A 15726-nucleotide genomic window follows, 5' to 3' on the forward strand; every position below is an offset into this window, starting at 1 on the left:
AAGAATGAAATGAATCAAGGGCCTGAAAATGTCAAATTCGCTCTTGACCCTCCTAGAGGGTCCAGAGCGAAATTCTTTGTAGACTCGATTTCCTTCACAATTTTGACTAAGTTTTGACATGTTCGAGGATGGATTTATGTGTTCTTGCCTAAGGATGAATTTGACCGATTTTGGAGAGCCAGATGATGCCTGAAGTAGGATTTTCGCTCCTGACCCTTCCAGAGGGTCTAGGGCGAATTTCATTCTAAACACAATTTCTTGCCTTGAGTAAACTTGCAATCTGGTTCCTGGCCTTGAAAATGATCTGACCTTGCCTTGTGAAATGGTTTGAAACTTAAAAATTGAGCAATTTAGCCTGGAATTATAAGTTTCGCTCCTGACCCTTCCAGAAGGTCCAAGGCGAAAATTTTATTTGAGCTTATTTTGTCACTAATTTTGGCTAACTTTTTGTGCAGGGTCTCTTGGAATGAAGATTGGACGTCACTTGATACATTTGAAGATTTGGAAGCATGCAAAATGATGAATTTTGGACAAGGCAAATTCGCTCCTGACCCTTGCAGAGGGTCCAAGGTGAAAATCTTTATGGGAGACGTTTTTGCGTAACCTTGGTTGAATTGGAGTATCAAAGGCATGATGAAAGGTGAAATGAACATGATGAAGCCCCCAGACCTGTTTGGAGATGAAAGAATGAAGGAGTTTTGCCCAGGAAGGGCAATTTCGCTCCTGACCCTTCCAGAGGGTCCAGAGCGAAAACCCTTATAGACACATTTTTTGGCTTTTCTTGGACATGAAATCCTATTCATAGCACAGTACAAGATGAAATCTTACTTAGCCAGGAAGTTTCAAGGTGAAAAGTGAAGGATTTTGTTCAAAGTTGCAAAATTTGCTCCTGACCCTTCCAGAGGATCCAGAGCGAAATTTCCAAGTTCTCCCCTTTTCTTGCAAATTCAAGACAAAATCTTGCTATTCATAACTTAAATGGGAGAAGGACATAATATTTTATGCCTTAGAGGTGATTTGAAGTTAAAAGAATGAAGGGATGTGCCCAAAAACTCAAAAATTGCTCCTGACCCTTCCAGAGGGCCCAGGGCGGAAATCATAAAATCAACCTATTTCTTTTGAAGTTTTGCTAAGGCAAGGATGCACTAAGGTTGAAATAACCTTTAAGACCATGATGAGTAATGGTTTGCTTCAAAAACTTGATGATTCTAGGCCAGGGAAGAAAAATCGCTTCTGACCCTTCCAGGGGGCCCAGGGCGAAAATTTGAAAACCCCTATTATATCTTGCACAAACAAGACAAACTTGGGTGGAATGGATAAAGATGAACATTGCCTAACAATGAGTGAAGGATTCAACGAAAGATGATGAAGGAATTAACCTAAGGAGGAAAAATCGCTCCTGACCCTTCCAAAGGGTCCAGGGCGAAAAACACTAAAATCACACTTTTCCTCCTAAGTTCAATAAAACTAAGTCTGGAATGCAATGAAAAGGCCTATTTGGGATACCTTGAAGAGGTCTCGAACTTTGAAAAAATGTAAATTTTGAGTCCAATTAGGAATTTCGCTCCTGACCCTTTTAGAGGGTCCAGAGCGAAATTCCCCTAAAAGCACTATTTCCTTCAAAATTTTGATGAAATAACTCAGTGATGCAAGGAAATGGACCCTGGAGATTGCATTGGGAGAGTTTAACAATCAAGCTAAGGTGGATTATAGCCTAGAATGAGAAAATCGCTCCTAACCCTTCCAGAGGGCCCAGGGCGAAATCCACATTTCCACCTGAATTCCTCATGCGAAATACCAAAATTTGAAATGCAAGACTTTAATTGGATGTGAATTCACCCTCCAAGAGATTTTAGAGTCAAGGTATGAGATATCCAGGACTAAATTGAAAAAATCGCTCCTGACCCTTCCAGAGGGTCCAGGGTGAAATTATTCAGCAATCTTCATTAGGCCTTGATCAAACGTTGATATTCTCCAAATCACCAAAATTGCTAAGTTCGAAACATTTGGGAGGATTAAATTAAATTCGCATTAATTAAAGGCATTTTTAATTTAATAAATTAATTTTTAGGCCTTGAAATAATAAAAAATTTACCTTGGAGGCACTAAAATTAATTTTTAAAATTAAAAAATACACATGAGCGCTCAAAGACATTATTTTGCCTTTATAGGCAAGTCGGCCACCTTTTTTTAAGGAGTTTTTATTTATTTTTTCCCCCTTTTAGCCAAGTCGGCCTTGGAGGAAAGAGGGTGAGCGCTCTATATAATAGGGGAGTATTGCTTCAAGTTTCAAATCATTCATTCATCCTTTCTAAAGTGCGAAATTGAGGAGCGAAATACAACAGATTGGAGGCGAAATTTTGCTAAGTGTGGAGGCTAAAGAGGGTGAAGCTCTTTTGAAGGCTAATGAAGGCGTAATTCATCCAAGGGAGGACTATAATCTAAACCTTGTCCATCAAAATCCAGTCTTCTTTCATCATTTTCAAAGATTTTTTTAGTTGAGTGCTCAAGAGAAGGTATGGGGAATCATCTTGATGTCCTTATTCAAGACTTGTTTTCATAGCAATTTTTTGGAAAGTGTCTAAGTCTTATTTTTGTTGATTAATTAACTAGAAGAATTCTAGATCTATCATGAAATTTCTTAATTAATATCTTGAATCTTCCCTTTGAAGAGTCTTAATTTCTATACTTTAAGATATAATGCTTAAGGATTAATTTTGAAATTTTTGTGTAGGCATCAAATGGCGACTCCCAAGGCCGGAGGATCTACAAGTCGTCAGGCTCTCATCAAAGAGGATTAGAAGAGTGACGAATTGGAGACCAGGATCGTGTCCAAGTGGAGTAATATCGGAGACACCAACTTGGGAAACTTCCATGTGAAGAAGTTTCGAGAGGTCCCCTACATTGGCAAGCCATCACCTATTGCAAGGAAGATAATCGAGAGTGGTATCATCAAGGAGGCAGGTTTCCCTCCCGCAGTCAAGTGTCATGAGTTGATGATCGAGTGTGCCTGCCACTATGACTCACAATCAAGGACGATCGTAACCAAAGACGGGAACATCTTAGCTTACCTTTCAGAGGAAGCTATAAGTGAAGCTCTTCATCTTCCAGACCATAAGGATATGATTTACAAAAGCTTAGAAGGAGCCAGGTCAATCTATGAAGGTGATCCTGAGACTTGTCTGAATCTCATCAATAAGAATTGGTTGCTCAAGAGTCGGCCTCGCCTGAATAAGATTCCCAATACACCACATAGGATCGACTTCCAGGAGGAGTACAGGGATCTGATAACTTTGATCAATCGAGTTACAAGGGCTCCTCAAGCCTTCTTCTTCGAAAAATGGATGTTCGTCTTCATTCAAATGATAGTCCAAGGAAAAGGAATGCTTCATTGGGCCAGAATTATTAGCAATTGTTTGGACGTGCAGTTGAGAAGGCTAAGACCCACCAAATCATTCCACATGAGCTCATATGTTATATATGCCTTAATCAGGAGTTTCGAGTATGCAGGGCTACCTCACAGAGGAGTGATCGGAAGAGGACTCGGAGAAACGAGGGTTTGTGATTCTTATGTTCATCTGCATCATCCGCCTAGAAGTGACTACAAGTTAGTCAATGACACCTTCACGATGAACATTACCGGGATATTGCAAGGTGGGATTCACAATCGTCTGTCTCTGGATGCACAGGACCTTGTGAAGAAGTATGGCGCCTGGTTCATCCAGTTTCAAAAGTTCACATACATCAGAGTTCGTGGGTGTCCTTCACCACCTTACATGTTGCCAAGATACCCAACAGACAGGATAGTACTACTTGAGGTGACTAGACAGTTGGCAGCTTATGCGAAGGCATCCAGACACAAGCATGGAAATGGAATTCCCATGCCCATCATACTCGGGAATTTAGTTGAGGTGTGTCCTAACACTCAAGCCTCGGAAGATGCAGAGAAGGAATTATCTTTATACTCATTCTCATTCTTTGCCTCGTGGGAGAATTTTGATCCTCATGGTTAGATGGAGGAGACAGTCGACAGGAAGTACAAGCATGAGTTTCAGGTAGAGGACTTTTGGATGAATCTCCCAGGTGATTTGGAGGTTAAGAGAAAGATGCATTCCCGGCTACCCTTAGATCTCATCAGGAAATGCAAAGTTTATAGAGTAGCCGATCAAGCCCAAGATAATGGTAGATACCCCCAGTCATCTTATGAGAAAGAGGACAAGGAAGTGAAAATAGATTGGAATGAGCCCGAGGTTTTAGACCTAAGAGCTTTGATGGCTCCCGTTTTATCATGCACTCGCAGATGGGTGGATATACAACATCAGAAGTTGAGAGAGCAGAATGTATCAATGACTTTCACTTTGGAGGCAAGACCAGAGGAAGGAGAAGCAAGCGTGAGTGAGAATACTTCTCATTCCAAAGGCTCAAAGAGGAAAGAAAGACCTGAGAAAAGGGAATCCTCCAGAAAGAAGCAGAAAACAAACCCTGATCACCCACCAAGAACATCTTCTCGACATGAAAAGAAGGCAAATCAAGGAGAAGATCAGGGGAAGATGGTATATGAAATTGATGAATGGAATCAATGGTACAAAATGACAAGCAAGAAAAGGGACAGACACCTCAGCAGTCGACGAGTCAATCTCCCCAAGTTGATGCTAATGAGCTACATGAAGAGAAGAATGGTGATGAAGCGACATCTCCTTTCCGAGAGGATAGACCACTGCTTAAAGAAATACAAGTAAAGGAAACAAGATCTGCCATTCCGGATTGGTTAAAAGAGAGACTGACAAGGGTAGTTGTGATTGAAGAGGAAGAAGATGTATTTGATTTGGAAAGCCTTATAGGAAACTCTCAAGAGGTAATGGAAAAGAAGAAAGCCACAAGGATGTCCAAGATAATTAGAGATGAGACAGGATCCAGGAAATTGCAAGTAGCTACACCAGTAGTGGACAAATATGAGGGTGAGATTCTTGCAGATGAGTATGACTTAGAAACATTTGAGCTTGGTCCACTTACCTCCGAACAAGCAATGGAAGATGCAACCGATTCATTTGAAGCACTTAAAGACAAACTTAAAGAAGAAATGGAAAAAACTAAGAAGCTTGAGAGAGAGGTCAGTGCTTGGAGAAGCTATTTTAGTCATCTCAATCAATCCTTGAGATGTCAGGATCCAGCAGTATCCCCTTTACAGGCACTCCCTCTTGAATCAGTAGGCGAGGCAGAAAGGGTAAAGAGTTTGGTTCAACTTATGAGCTCTTGGATTGATAAATCCCACACGGTAGCTGTTGAATTTGCAACAAGAATGATGAAGACAGTTCATCGAGCTATCCAGGTCCTTGAGATTATCCATAATCTAATGATAACTGTAGCTGCATTCACTCACACTAGAGATGTTATCATTCCTGTCTTACAAGTGATAAGACAAACACCAAGCCGGATTCTGGCACAAGAAAAGATAATGGATGGAGGAACCCATAATCTCCTACAGTGGTCAGCTCTGCTCCAGATGAAAGAGGTCCTTTTTGAAGACATCAACACTAGATGCAGTCAAATTGAAGGTATCATTCATCCAATTCAAGACAAGGTGTTTGAAGTGTTATGTACCATTCTTGGTAGGCGGATCGAGATTGAGACAGATATGGACATCCAAGAGTTGGAGGAGAGAGTCAAGGTTATCTTTTGCAAAGAGGAGAACATCATCACAGATAAGCAACGAGATCAGATGTACACTACTATGTTTCTGATTGAGAAGACCAAAGAACTTGAACCGGGATGGGAGACAGCTCTTCTCACTGCTTTTGATCAAGTCCTTCACTTGGAAGAACGAATGAAGAATCTTCCTGAGATTCCCATTGCTGAGATCGAGAGAGCTGTGTCCAGATTCATTGAATATGCTAAGAAAGAGCATAGGAAAGGGAACAAAATTCTAGATGAAAAGTTGTTATAGGATGATGTGGCAGCTTAATTCCTATTGGTCTATGTTTCCTCGATTTTTGTGCCAATTAATTATTGGCTATGCATTTAATGATGTTTATCTAAATGGGGACCTTTTTGTAACAAACCCTAATTAGGGTTTAGGTGTCAAAATCTCAGCCGTTGATCTTTTTTCGATCTAGGCCTTTCATTGTATTTGAGGGTGCTATATATACCCTCACTCATTTTCATTTTGATAGTTAGAAGTTAGAAAAAAGGAGAGAGAGCTTAGAGAGAAAAAGTAATTGTGTAGCAAACTTGAGTAGTGAAGAAATAATTTTGAACAATTGTTGTCTATTTGGCTTTGAGATCAATAAAATATTGAAGTTATGGTGTTTTATTGCAATACTTGTGGCTATCTTCATGATTGTTTATTTTCTTGAATTACTCTCAGTTGAAGTAGTATTTAAGTTTAAGTTTGAAGGACTAAGTGTTGTGCTTGATCTTTGGTGAGATTCACGTTCCAAACCACTAGCTTCTTACTGATTGTAAGGACGCCTTGTGTGGTCAACTGGAAATATTGAGATTGCTTAAAAAAATTCAATCATTTTTGGAAGTATTGATATGTATCTCTATGATAGTATCTATATCCTTAATGATTTGAAAGTTACTGAATCACCTTAGAAGATTGCATCAATTCCAGTAGAGTTGTAATTTCTTGGCGATACTGAAATTGGTAGAATCTTACCAAGTCTAGCCTTCATTGAGTCATTCTTAGGATTAGATTGGCATTCCTTCCTTGAAACCCTTATCCTTTTGACATTTTTTTTTGAAAATCTGTTAGTGTTAGGAAAATCCTGTTCCTGCAGTCGAAAAGAGAGTAACACGGACAAGCTTTCTCTGAAAGTACGTAAGGCCCCTTGAAGGAACAGCATATACAACGACCATTGGTGCTTATCCACACGTAGAGATCCTGCAACGAAGAACCTTGAAGTCATCCTGATTGATCCTTTTCGCGACATCTTCAGTATTCGGAGGCTTTATTCAAGAGAGGGTAAGATACCTTTGGGTATTTAATTCTGTGTTTGGTTGTGTACAAAATACACATCAACAGGGACCCATTTAAGAGAATCTCCCAACGGATATCAATTATAGGCACTCAAAGGGACTAGGGCAACAACGAGGGAAAACACCTAAGTGAAAGAGAAGGATGCCTCTAATTCCATGAGAAATTATGGACATGTTGCAAACAACATAAACACTTTGTAATCCCCATTTGATATAATAAAATAAATAAATAGGTCCACATACATTGGGCAATGCCACATTCTTTTCTTATTCTCATTTCTTCATTGTTGATGCATACCAACGCATGTTGCAAAGCATTACAAACTCATAAATGTCTCTTAAGTAGATGTTTGTGAGCACTTGGTAAGTGGAGTCTTATATTCAAAGAAGCCAAAGAGAAAAGGGTCTTAAAGAGGTTGTTTAATGGTGTGTTTGCCAAGAGCACATATGAGATCCTCAAGGTAATTTTGGAATCAATACGTATGAACTCACATGGTAATCAACTCCATTGCTCAAGAAAATTATAAACTTTTCATTTGTTGATGTTGGTTTTTTTGTTTTTATTTCTAGCTAAAAAAAGCCATAATATTTTGTTTTGGGTATTAGAATCTTTGGTTACGGTTCCTAGGCTTGGTAAATGGGTAAAATGCATTATTTGAGTGATGCCATGGACAAGATTAAGGAGGCCATTTAGTGTTACTATGGATCCAATGAAACAAAATATGAGCCCATTTGACACATAAATTGGAGGTAGAACAAACAACTTTACCAACACATACATGTAACAACTTATTACTTCAGTCACAAAGTTTTCTCCTTTGATTCTTTAAAGGATGATGGGGGGGTTATGGATGACCTCAACACATATGACACTATGATGTGCATTGTACTATTTGGTTTAAAACTAATAGAAACAGTATCTATGAGTTATTTAAATTCATTATTTCACAGCCATTTAAATTTATTAAATGATTTTTTTTTTTAATATGCTGAGGTTTTGAATGACAAAAGGTAAATTAAAAGACATTTCCTTGTAGGCCTTCACATGGGGGTCATACACTAAATTGATATCTCATGACTTGGTAAATGGGTAAAATGACTCTATGCATTATTTGAGTGATGCCATGAACAAGATGAAGGAGGCCATATAGTGTTACTATGGATCCAATGAAAGAAAATATGAGCCCATTTGACACATAAATTGGAGGTAGAACAATTAACTTTACCAACACATACATGTAACAACTTATTACTTGAGTCAACAAAGTTTTCTCCTTCGATTCTTTAAAGGATGATGAGGGGGTTATGGATGATCTCAACACATATGACACTATGGTGTGCATTGTACTATTTGGTTTAAATCTAATAGAAACAGTACCTATGAGTTATTTAAATTCATTATTTCACATGCCATCTAAATTTATTAAATGATTTTTTTTTTTTTAATATGCTGAGTTTTTGAATGACATAAAGTAAATTAAAAGACATTCCCTTGTAGGCCTTCACATGGGGGTCATACACTAAATTGGTATCTCACTTGGTGGTGCCCTAAAGAACCACCTTTACCTTTATGCTTTTCTGGCTTCAAATATATATTTGTGAGTTTGCCATATATGTCTCAATGCCACTTGAGTAAAATTTCTGCTTCTACTTCACTCTGAAGGAAAAGGAGGATTCTGTATTTCCCAACTCCTGTTGATTGAACTTGGGAAGAACCATAGTTATATGTCTCATCTTTTAAGGGCTATAATTAAAAGAAAAAGCTCTAGGTCAAAATAAGAAAACTTCTAGGTTTCAAAATTGATAGAACCTTTGTGAATTGTATTTTGTAGACTTTAATCTGCTTTTGACAGTTATTTAGACCATCCACTGGTTGATGAGAAAGGTTGAATATGCAGTTAACATGATTTATGAATCTAAAATGTATCTATAGTTTTCTCGATATCAATCAGTAATCTAAATTTGTAAGATGCTTGTGTAGATACTTGTTACAAATATTGAACACCATGAATGTTAGTCTTGTGACATGATAAGGTTGCATGGATGTTATGGGTGATTGATTGGATGGATGTGTCATCGGCTACTGGGCTTCGGAAATTTGACATTGTATTTATTGCTAATTACTATTCATAACTAATTCCTTACCGACATTTTATGTCCAGGTCATTATTGATTCCCAGCCTTTGACAGTTGCTATACTTGCAGCAATCTTGTTTGGGGAATCCATTGGCAGAGTTGGTGTTGCAGGCCTTGTGCTAGGAGTTATAGGTCTCTTGCTTCTGGAGGTAAGCATGCTACATAATTGTAAATGCAGAATGGGATTTGGATTTAAATGGTTACATACACTTCATATTGTTTTTAGGTGTAAATATGATGGGTCTTCTTTATTCATTATTTAGTAGTTTTCACTTCATTTACCATAAAGATTGTGCCATAAAGTTAGTTTCACTGTTTCTTTTCAGGCTTTTTCCACAATTATGTTTTGTTCCTTGGTGGACATATTACATACAACTGATTGGCATCATCTATATTGTAGATTGAGGGATCGTCATCTTTGGATGAACATTTTGGCTAGAGCAAATGCTCTCCATCTTTCTGTATTTGCAGGATGTAGGATAAAATTACTTATGCTGTTCTCTATGTGGAAAACCCTTTTGTTTTGAAGAAATCAAGTATTTTCCTTATATAATTGAATCAGGTTTTGGTTGTCAGAATCACAAGTTTTGTTAGTCGACCTTGGTGTAGATTAAATAAAATTTGCTTTTATAGTTTTATTTTTGGTTGAACAATTTGTTAGGAGTTAGTGTTCACATGGGTTAATATTGTGTAAATGAATGAGGTTTTTGGTGAGTAGTAATAACAACTCATGTATTTATTATGGGTGTTACATCATTAGTTTTGTCAGTGTGTTAGATAAAATAATTTGTAAATAATTAAATAAGTATTTTTTAGTTATGAGTTGTTAGAACAACTCGTCTATGTATTGAAGTAGTTTTAGGAAATACAACAACTCTCTTAAAATATAGGATATAAAAATCCTATAAATATGTAATAGCTTATTGAACAAAACAAAGGAAAATAAAGAATAATATTTGCATGTAAAATTTTTGTTCTTTTCATGGTATCAGAGCAGGTTGGAAAGATGGGTTGGTGAGCTTATCTTCTAGCTGATTATGTTCTGTAGTAGCCATCATTTCTCTACACAAGGATGAGATTTTCAACTGTGTGAGTTCAAGAAATAGAGAGATAATGAAGTTCCTATGTAGGCAGTGATAGAATATTCAAGGAGCAATTGATATTAATTGTGGAGAGATAAATGCATATCCAGGCGGGTAGATCTATAATGAGAAGGAGATGTCATATCCAATCAATTGGAGCATAGAGAAGCCAATCTAGTGGTTTGCATTGCAAAAATGGCAGACAGGAAGCCATCCATGTTGGTATTTGTACTTCTAATTGCGCTTCAACTTATTGCATTTTCCTCTGCCATAGCTACAGAACATAGAAAAGCATTGGACATAATCTTGATAGGATCCAAGTCGATGTCACCTACTATGTGTACCAAAGTTTTAAAACTCGGACTTGCCACGTACTCGGCAAACCAAAAAATTGGACTCGGACTCTTGAAAGACTCGCGAAAGACTCGGCAAAAAAAAAAAAACTGTAGTTTTACAAAAAAAACATAAAAAAATTAATGCATTTAGAGAACATATTAGCCATAATTGAAACATTACAAATGTCATATGATCTCCAAATACTCAATATTTGAAATTTCATCATTCATACTCATAGAATCATAGTCATTACTCATAGTTTCAAACTCTAAAATGTATAATAGCAGCATAAGTTTATAAATGTTTACAAAATTACATATAATGATATGTCCAACTCCAAATGTGGAAAACAACAATAAACAAACTAAAGAGAAGTCTACATCTTCCTCTTTGCACTTCTCCTAATATAGCTCAATTTTTCAGGCCTTGAGCTAGAAGTAGTAGTAGTGGGTGTTGTGGTATCTAAATGGTGAGATAATTCTTCTTCTAAATGAAAGTCCTCATCTTTGTCCTCATCTTCATCCTCCTCCATTTCCTCCAATCTTGCTCCTTTTGCTTCTTGTGATGCTCCTCTCTCTATTTCTGCAAGCTCTTCTTCGGTAAGGAGGACATCATCACCATCATTTGTTCATTCACGGTCCAATCACCATATGGATCAATTTCATCCAAGTCAATGGCCTCATGTGAAACACCCTCCACCTTTCTAACTCGAAGGCGAAGGTTGTATCGAACAAAGACAAGATCATTGAGCCGCTTTTGTGTCAATCTATTTCCGTTCTTTGTGTGAATGCTCTCAAATACACTCCAATTTTGTTCACACCCAGAAGCACTGCATGGCTGAGACAAAACACGAACGACTATCCTTTGAAGATTAGGTGTGTTAGCACCATATTTCTCCCACCATAAATCTACAAAAGACATTTAGAAATAGTAGAATTGAGAAATAAATGTAACAATCAAGTTTGTAGTTTTTTTCTTGCAATATTGAACTAAGTTAATTTTTTATCTGGTTGTTGTTTTCCTCTGCTATCAATTGCTAGTTGTGATGAGAAGAGTCTCCCCTCTACACTCTTGTAGATCTTGAACAATGAACATTTCCAAATTCATAAATAGATATTCAAAGTGTCAAACTCAAATTCAATAATGAACATTTCCAAATTCATAAATAAAGATAGAGCAATTGCAAATGCCAAATCTCACCTCCAACTCATTAAGAACCTTGTCTCTCAACTTAGCATCAGGTGTCATCTTATCAATGTATGCAATAACACCTGCCATGACCTCCTCATTAGCCCTAAATGAATCGCAGAAGTAGAACTTCGGGTTGAAGAAGTAGGCGAAAGCATGAATTGGTTGGTGGAGTTGGTTTGTCCACCTACGATCAATGATGCGCCAAAGGATTTCACATTTTCTTTTATTTCCATGATTGTAATGTGAAATGGCCTCTTTGGCCCTATCCATGGTCTCATAAACGAAACCCATTGGCATGCCCTCTCCATCCACCATACGAAGAACCCTTACCAAAGGTTCTGTCACCTAAAGAAATGAAAACAAATTTTAAATTAGTACAAAATTAACCCCTAAAAAATAAAATCAGCAAATAGATTATCTTGTATAAAATTTACTTTTGTATTTGTTACTTACCACAGTCAATTCCTATCTAGTTTTGTTGAACCTTTCATAAAAAACAATGCTTACAATCTTCTCTGCTTCAAGGTTTTTGGCGTATGTAGACCCCAACCAAGCATTAGACACAAACATCTGCTTAAGATGAGGAATGGCGCTAAGAATGCTTTTCAAAGTGATGAATTGGCTAGCAAATCATGTCACTCTAGGTCGCACAAGGTCCTTGCCATTTGTGCGTTTCCTGATCAAAGCAAGCACCCAAGTATGGTTGTAGATGAATTTGGTGACACTTCTTGCATCTTCAACTACCTTCTTCACCCATGTAATCTTCCCAATGTCCTCTAGCATCAAGTCCAAGCAATGTGTAGCACAAGGACTCCATGTTATCGTAGGATGCCTCTCCATAAGCATTCTACCCGCAAATACATATACAACTACGTTCTCCGTGATAATTTGGACAACATTTTCAACTCCAACTTCCTGAACCACCCCATCCAATAGATTACACAAAGTCTCTGCATTTTTATTTCATTCGAGGCATCAACAGACTTTAGGAATACCATTGGACCATTTGAAGCCACCAAGAAGGTGAGAAGAGTCCTATTTTGTCCATCTGTCCATCCATCGGATAAAATGCTGCATCCTTTCCTCTTCCAATATCTTTTCTAATCAATTACCACAGCTTGTGTATTTCTTACAACTTGCTCTAGCAATGGCCCACTGGAGTCATAACCTGTTGGGGCCTTAAACCCCTTACCCGCAACTGTAAATGCATTAATCAAAGCTTCCCAATACACATTGTTTGCTGCATTGAAAGGTATATTATTGTAAAACCAAAAGTTTGATCCTGCTATCCTTGCTTGTTCATGCTTCTCTCTATTCCATCCTGTACCTTCAAGTGAAGGTTGTGCACTTGGAACATTGTGTGGTACAAAAAAAATAGGGTCTATTCTAACAGGAGTGGCACTGGCCTCACCCTCATTGCCACCAAAAGATGAATGTGACTGACGACCACGAGTGTGACCGATGGGCCAGAAGTCGACAATGTGGGATTCATTGCAGCTGCCATGGCTTCTTTTGTTTTTTGCCTTTCTTCCTTTTTAATATAATGCTCAACAAGAAGGGCCTTCATCTCTATAATAATCTCAGTAGTTTTTTTTGGGCATATCTCCACACCATATTCAAGTATTTGTGCAAGGTGGTATTTTAATCTATTGATTCCACCCGTCATCCATTTTGTACTTTTTGTGCAAGTGACTTCCCCCTTTTTGCTTCCAGGAATCCCATATTTCCATGCTTTAACTCTTTGTCTTCCTGGCCTTGGGGCTGCCCTTGCAGTTGAGCTTGCCATTGCTGATTTAACATGAAAAAATAAAAAAATCAGTAGGGTTTTGTGGAAAATCAACAATAAAAATGGTAATGAATCATTTGGGAAAAATAGCTATCAAAAACAAGAAAAAAATATAAAGAAATAAGTTAGGAAAGGAAATAGAATTTTTTTTGGCAGCATATCCCCTTGTTTTTCAAGATTTTTTGGATTTTCAAAACATGGAAATGAAAAAAAAAAAAGAGGAAAAATCCTTACCTAGATCTCTTTTGCTGATTTGATCTTCTTTGCTCTCCTCCTTCAAACCCTACAAACCTGTTTTCACCAAGAAACAAAGGCAAATGAATGAAAAAATTGAAAAAAAAACACTTTATAACGCTGCTGGGCGTAATTTTTGGGTCGCGTGAGTCCGTCTAATTGACTCGCGAGTCCATCAGAAAGATTCGTGAGTCTTTCAAATAGACTCCCCAGGACTCACCTCGGGAGTCCTTGGTGAGTTGACTTGTGGCGCCACTGGACTCGTGAGTCTATGGTGAGTCCTGTTGTGACCTTTTCCACACATCGCCCCATTGCAAATGGGGACCCTCTCTTTTCCTGCTTTCTAGGGTTTTTGTTAGTGTCTCGTGGCCTTCTGCCTCAGTTTTGCCAAGCCTTGCTCAGTTTTGAACGGTTTGAGTCCTAAGGATTGAAAGCTAGTTTTTGCAAGCCAAGTGATACCAGAGTTTAGACACCACCAGAGTGCTTAGAAAGGCCAAAGGACGAAGATCGCAATTGATTTGGACGAATTTGGACAACTTTCTATTTTTAGAAAGTTTGCTTTTTTGCTTTTTCCTATTTTTTAGGAAGTTTGGTTTTTGGCATTTTCAGCCTGATCCCCGGTATGGCTATTTTTAGAAAGTTTTTCCTATTTTTTAGGGATGCCTACTTTTTGCTTTTTTCGGGATGTGAACCAAGGGTTTACACTTGCACCACTGACCAGCTTTGACCAGAACTCGAAAATTCCAAGTTTTGACTTAAAAAAGCTAAATCCCTAGATTTTAGGCTTTTTGCTTTTTCGAGATGCAAACCTAGGGTTTACACTTGCACCACTGACCAGCTTCGACCGAGACTCAAAATTTCCAAGTTTTGACCTAAAAAGCTAAATCCCTAGATTTTAGGCTCCTTGCTTTTTCGGGATGGGACCCTAGGGTTTGCACTGATACCACTGACCTGCTCCGATCGTGATCGAAAATTTTCAAGTTTTGACCCAAAAAGTTAAGTTCCTATATTTTAGGGGGTCATGGCACATTCAAAGGATAATCAGCTCGAAAAATCATCTTGATCCTCAAATGTCCTGAAATTTGGCTAAGTTTGGAATGTCATCCTGATCCTGAAATTTGACTGTCTGGAAAATTGGAGAATCCTCCAAAAACTTGATTTTGCATTATTAGTCCTAGAGATCTGAAACCACTCTCAAACATCCTGACAATATATATGAAATATAACTTAAAGTATAAGAAAGATTCTCTTTCTTATACTTAAATGTTATATTTCATATATAGTCCGCCCTCTTGAGAGCCTTCAAAAAGTCCGCCTTGAAGAGAGAGCTCTAAACTCCGCCCTATGTTGAGAGATGCCTAAAGTCCGCCTTGAGGAGGTAGTGAAAAGTCCGCCCATGATGGTGTGCAAGTCGCCTTGGCCAACACTCAAAAGTCCGCCCTATCCTAGCAAGATGATGGTGACCTCCATAAAGTCCGCCATATAGAGGTTAAGTTAGAAGTCCGCTCTTGATGAAGAGTCACCAAAGTCCGCCCAAGGGAGAGTCTCCAAAAGTCCGCCCATGTTGGAGAAGTCTTCAAACTCCGCCCAAGATACTAAGTATGATGATGAAGAGCCTTGTGAAAACTCCGCCCTAGGCCTTCAAATGTTGAAGAGGTAACACCAAAATCCGCCTTGGTGGAGGTAGCATCAAAACTCCGCCCTATCCAAAAGGAGATGATAGAGAGCTTCTAGAAGTCCGCCATGCTGGTTGAAGACCAGCAAAAGTTCGCCATGTCTTGGGAAGATGCCCTCAAACTCCGCCTTGACTTAACCATGACTAAGCTAGAGGAATGTCCAAAGTCCGCTATGCTTGAAGGAGAAGTCTTCAAACTCCGCCCTTGGTGCTAAGCATAATGTTGAAGAGCCTTAAGAAAACTCCGCCCTAGGCCTTGAAAAGGTTGTGAGAGAGGTTCAAGAAACTCCGCCCTCCAAGCAAGTTGC

The 15726-nt window shown here is 38.3% G+C and overlaps 1 protein-coding gene across 3 annotated transcripts in view; it reads left to right on the forward strand.

Moving 5' to 3' along the window:
- LOC131067288 (WAT1-related protein At3g02690, chloroplastic) overlaps positions 1 to 15726 on the forward strand; it is a 67648-nt gene that overhangs the window by 20022 nt on the left and 31900 nt on the right. For all 3 annotated transcript variants that reach the window (XR_009358430.1, XM_059207971.1, XM_058002241.2), the window contains exon 3: positions 9141 to 9263. Coding sequence is in view for 2 of the 3 variants with exons in the window: in XM_059207971.1 (XP_059063954.1) it covers positions 9141 to 9263 (123 nt within the window). In the remaining variant the exon portion in view is untranslated. The remainder of the gene's footprint in view (positions 1 to 9140; positions 9264 to 15726) is intronic.

The sequence above is a fragment of the Cryptomeria japonica genome, chromosome 7, assembly GCF_030272615.1.
Source record: "Cryptomeria japonica chromosome 7, Sugi_1.0, whole genome shotgun sequence".
In the NCBI taxonomy this organism is placed as follows: domain Eukaryota; kingdom Viridiplantae; phylum Streptophyta; class Pinopsida; order Cupressales; family Cupressaceae; genus Cryptomeria; species Cryptomeria japonica.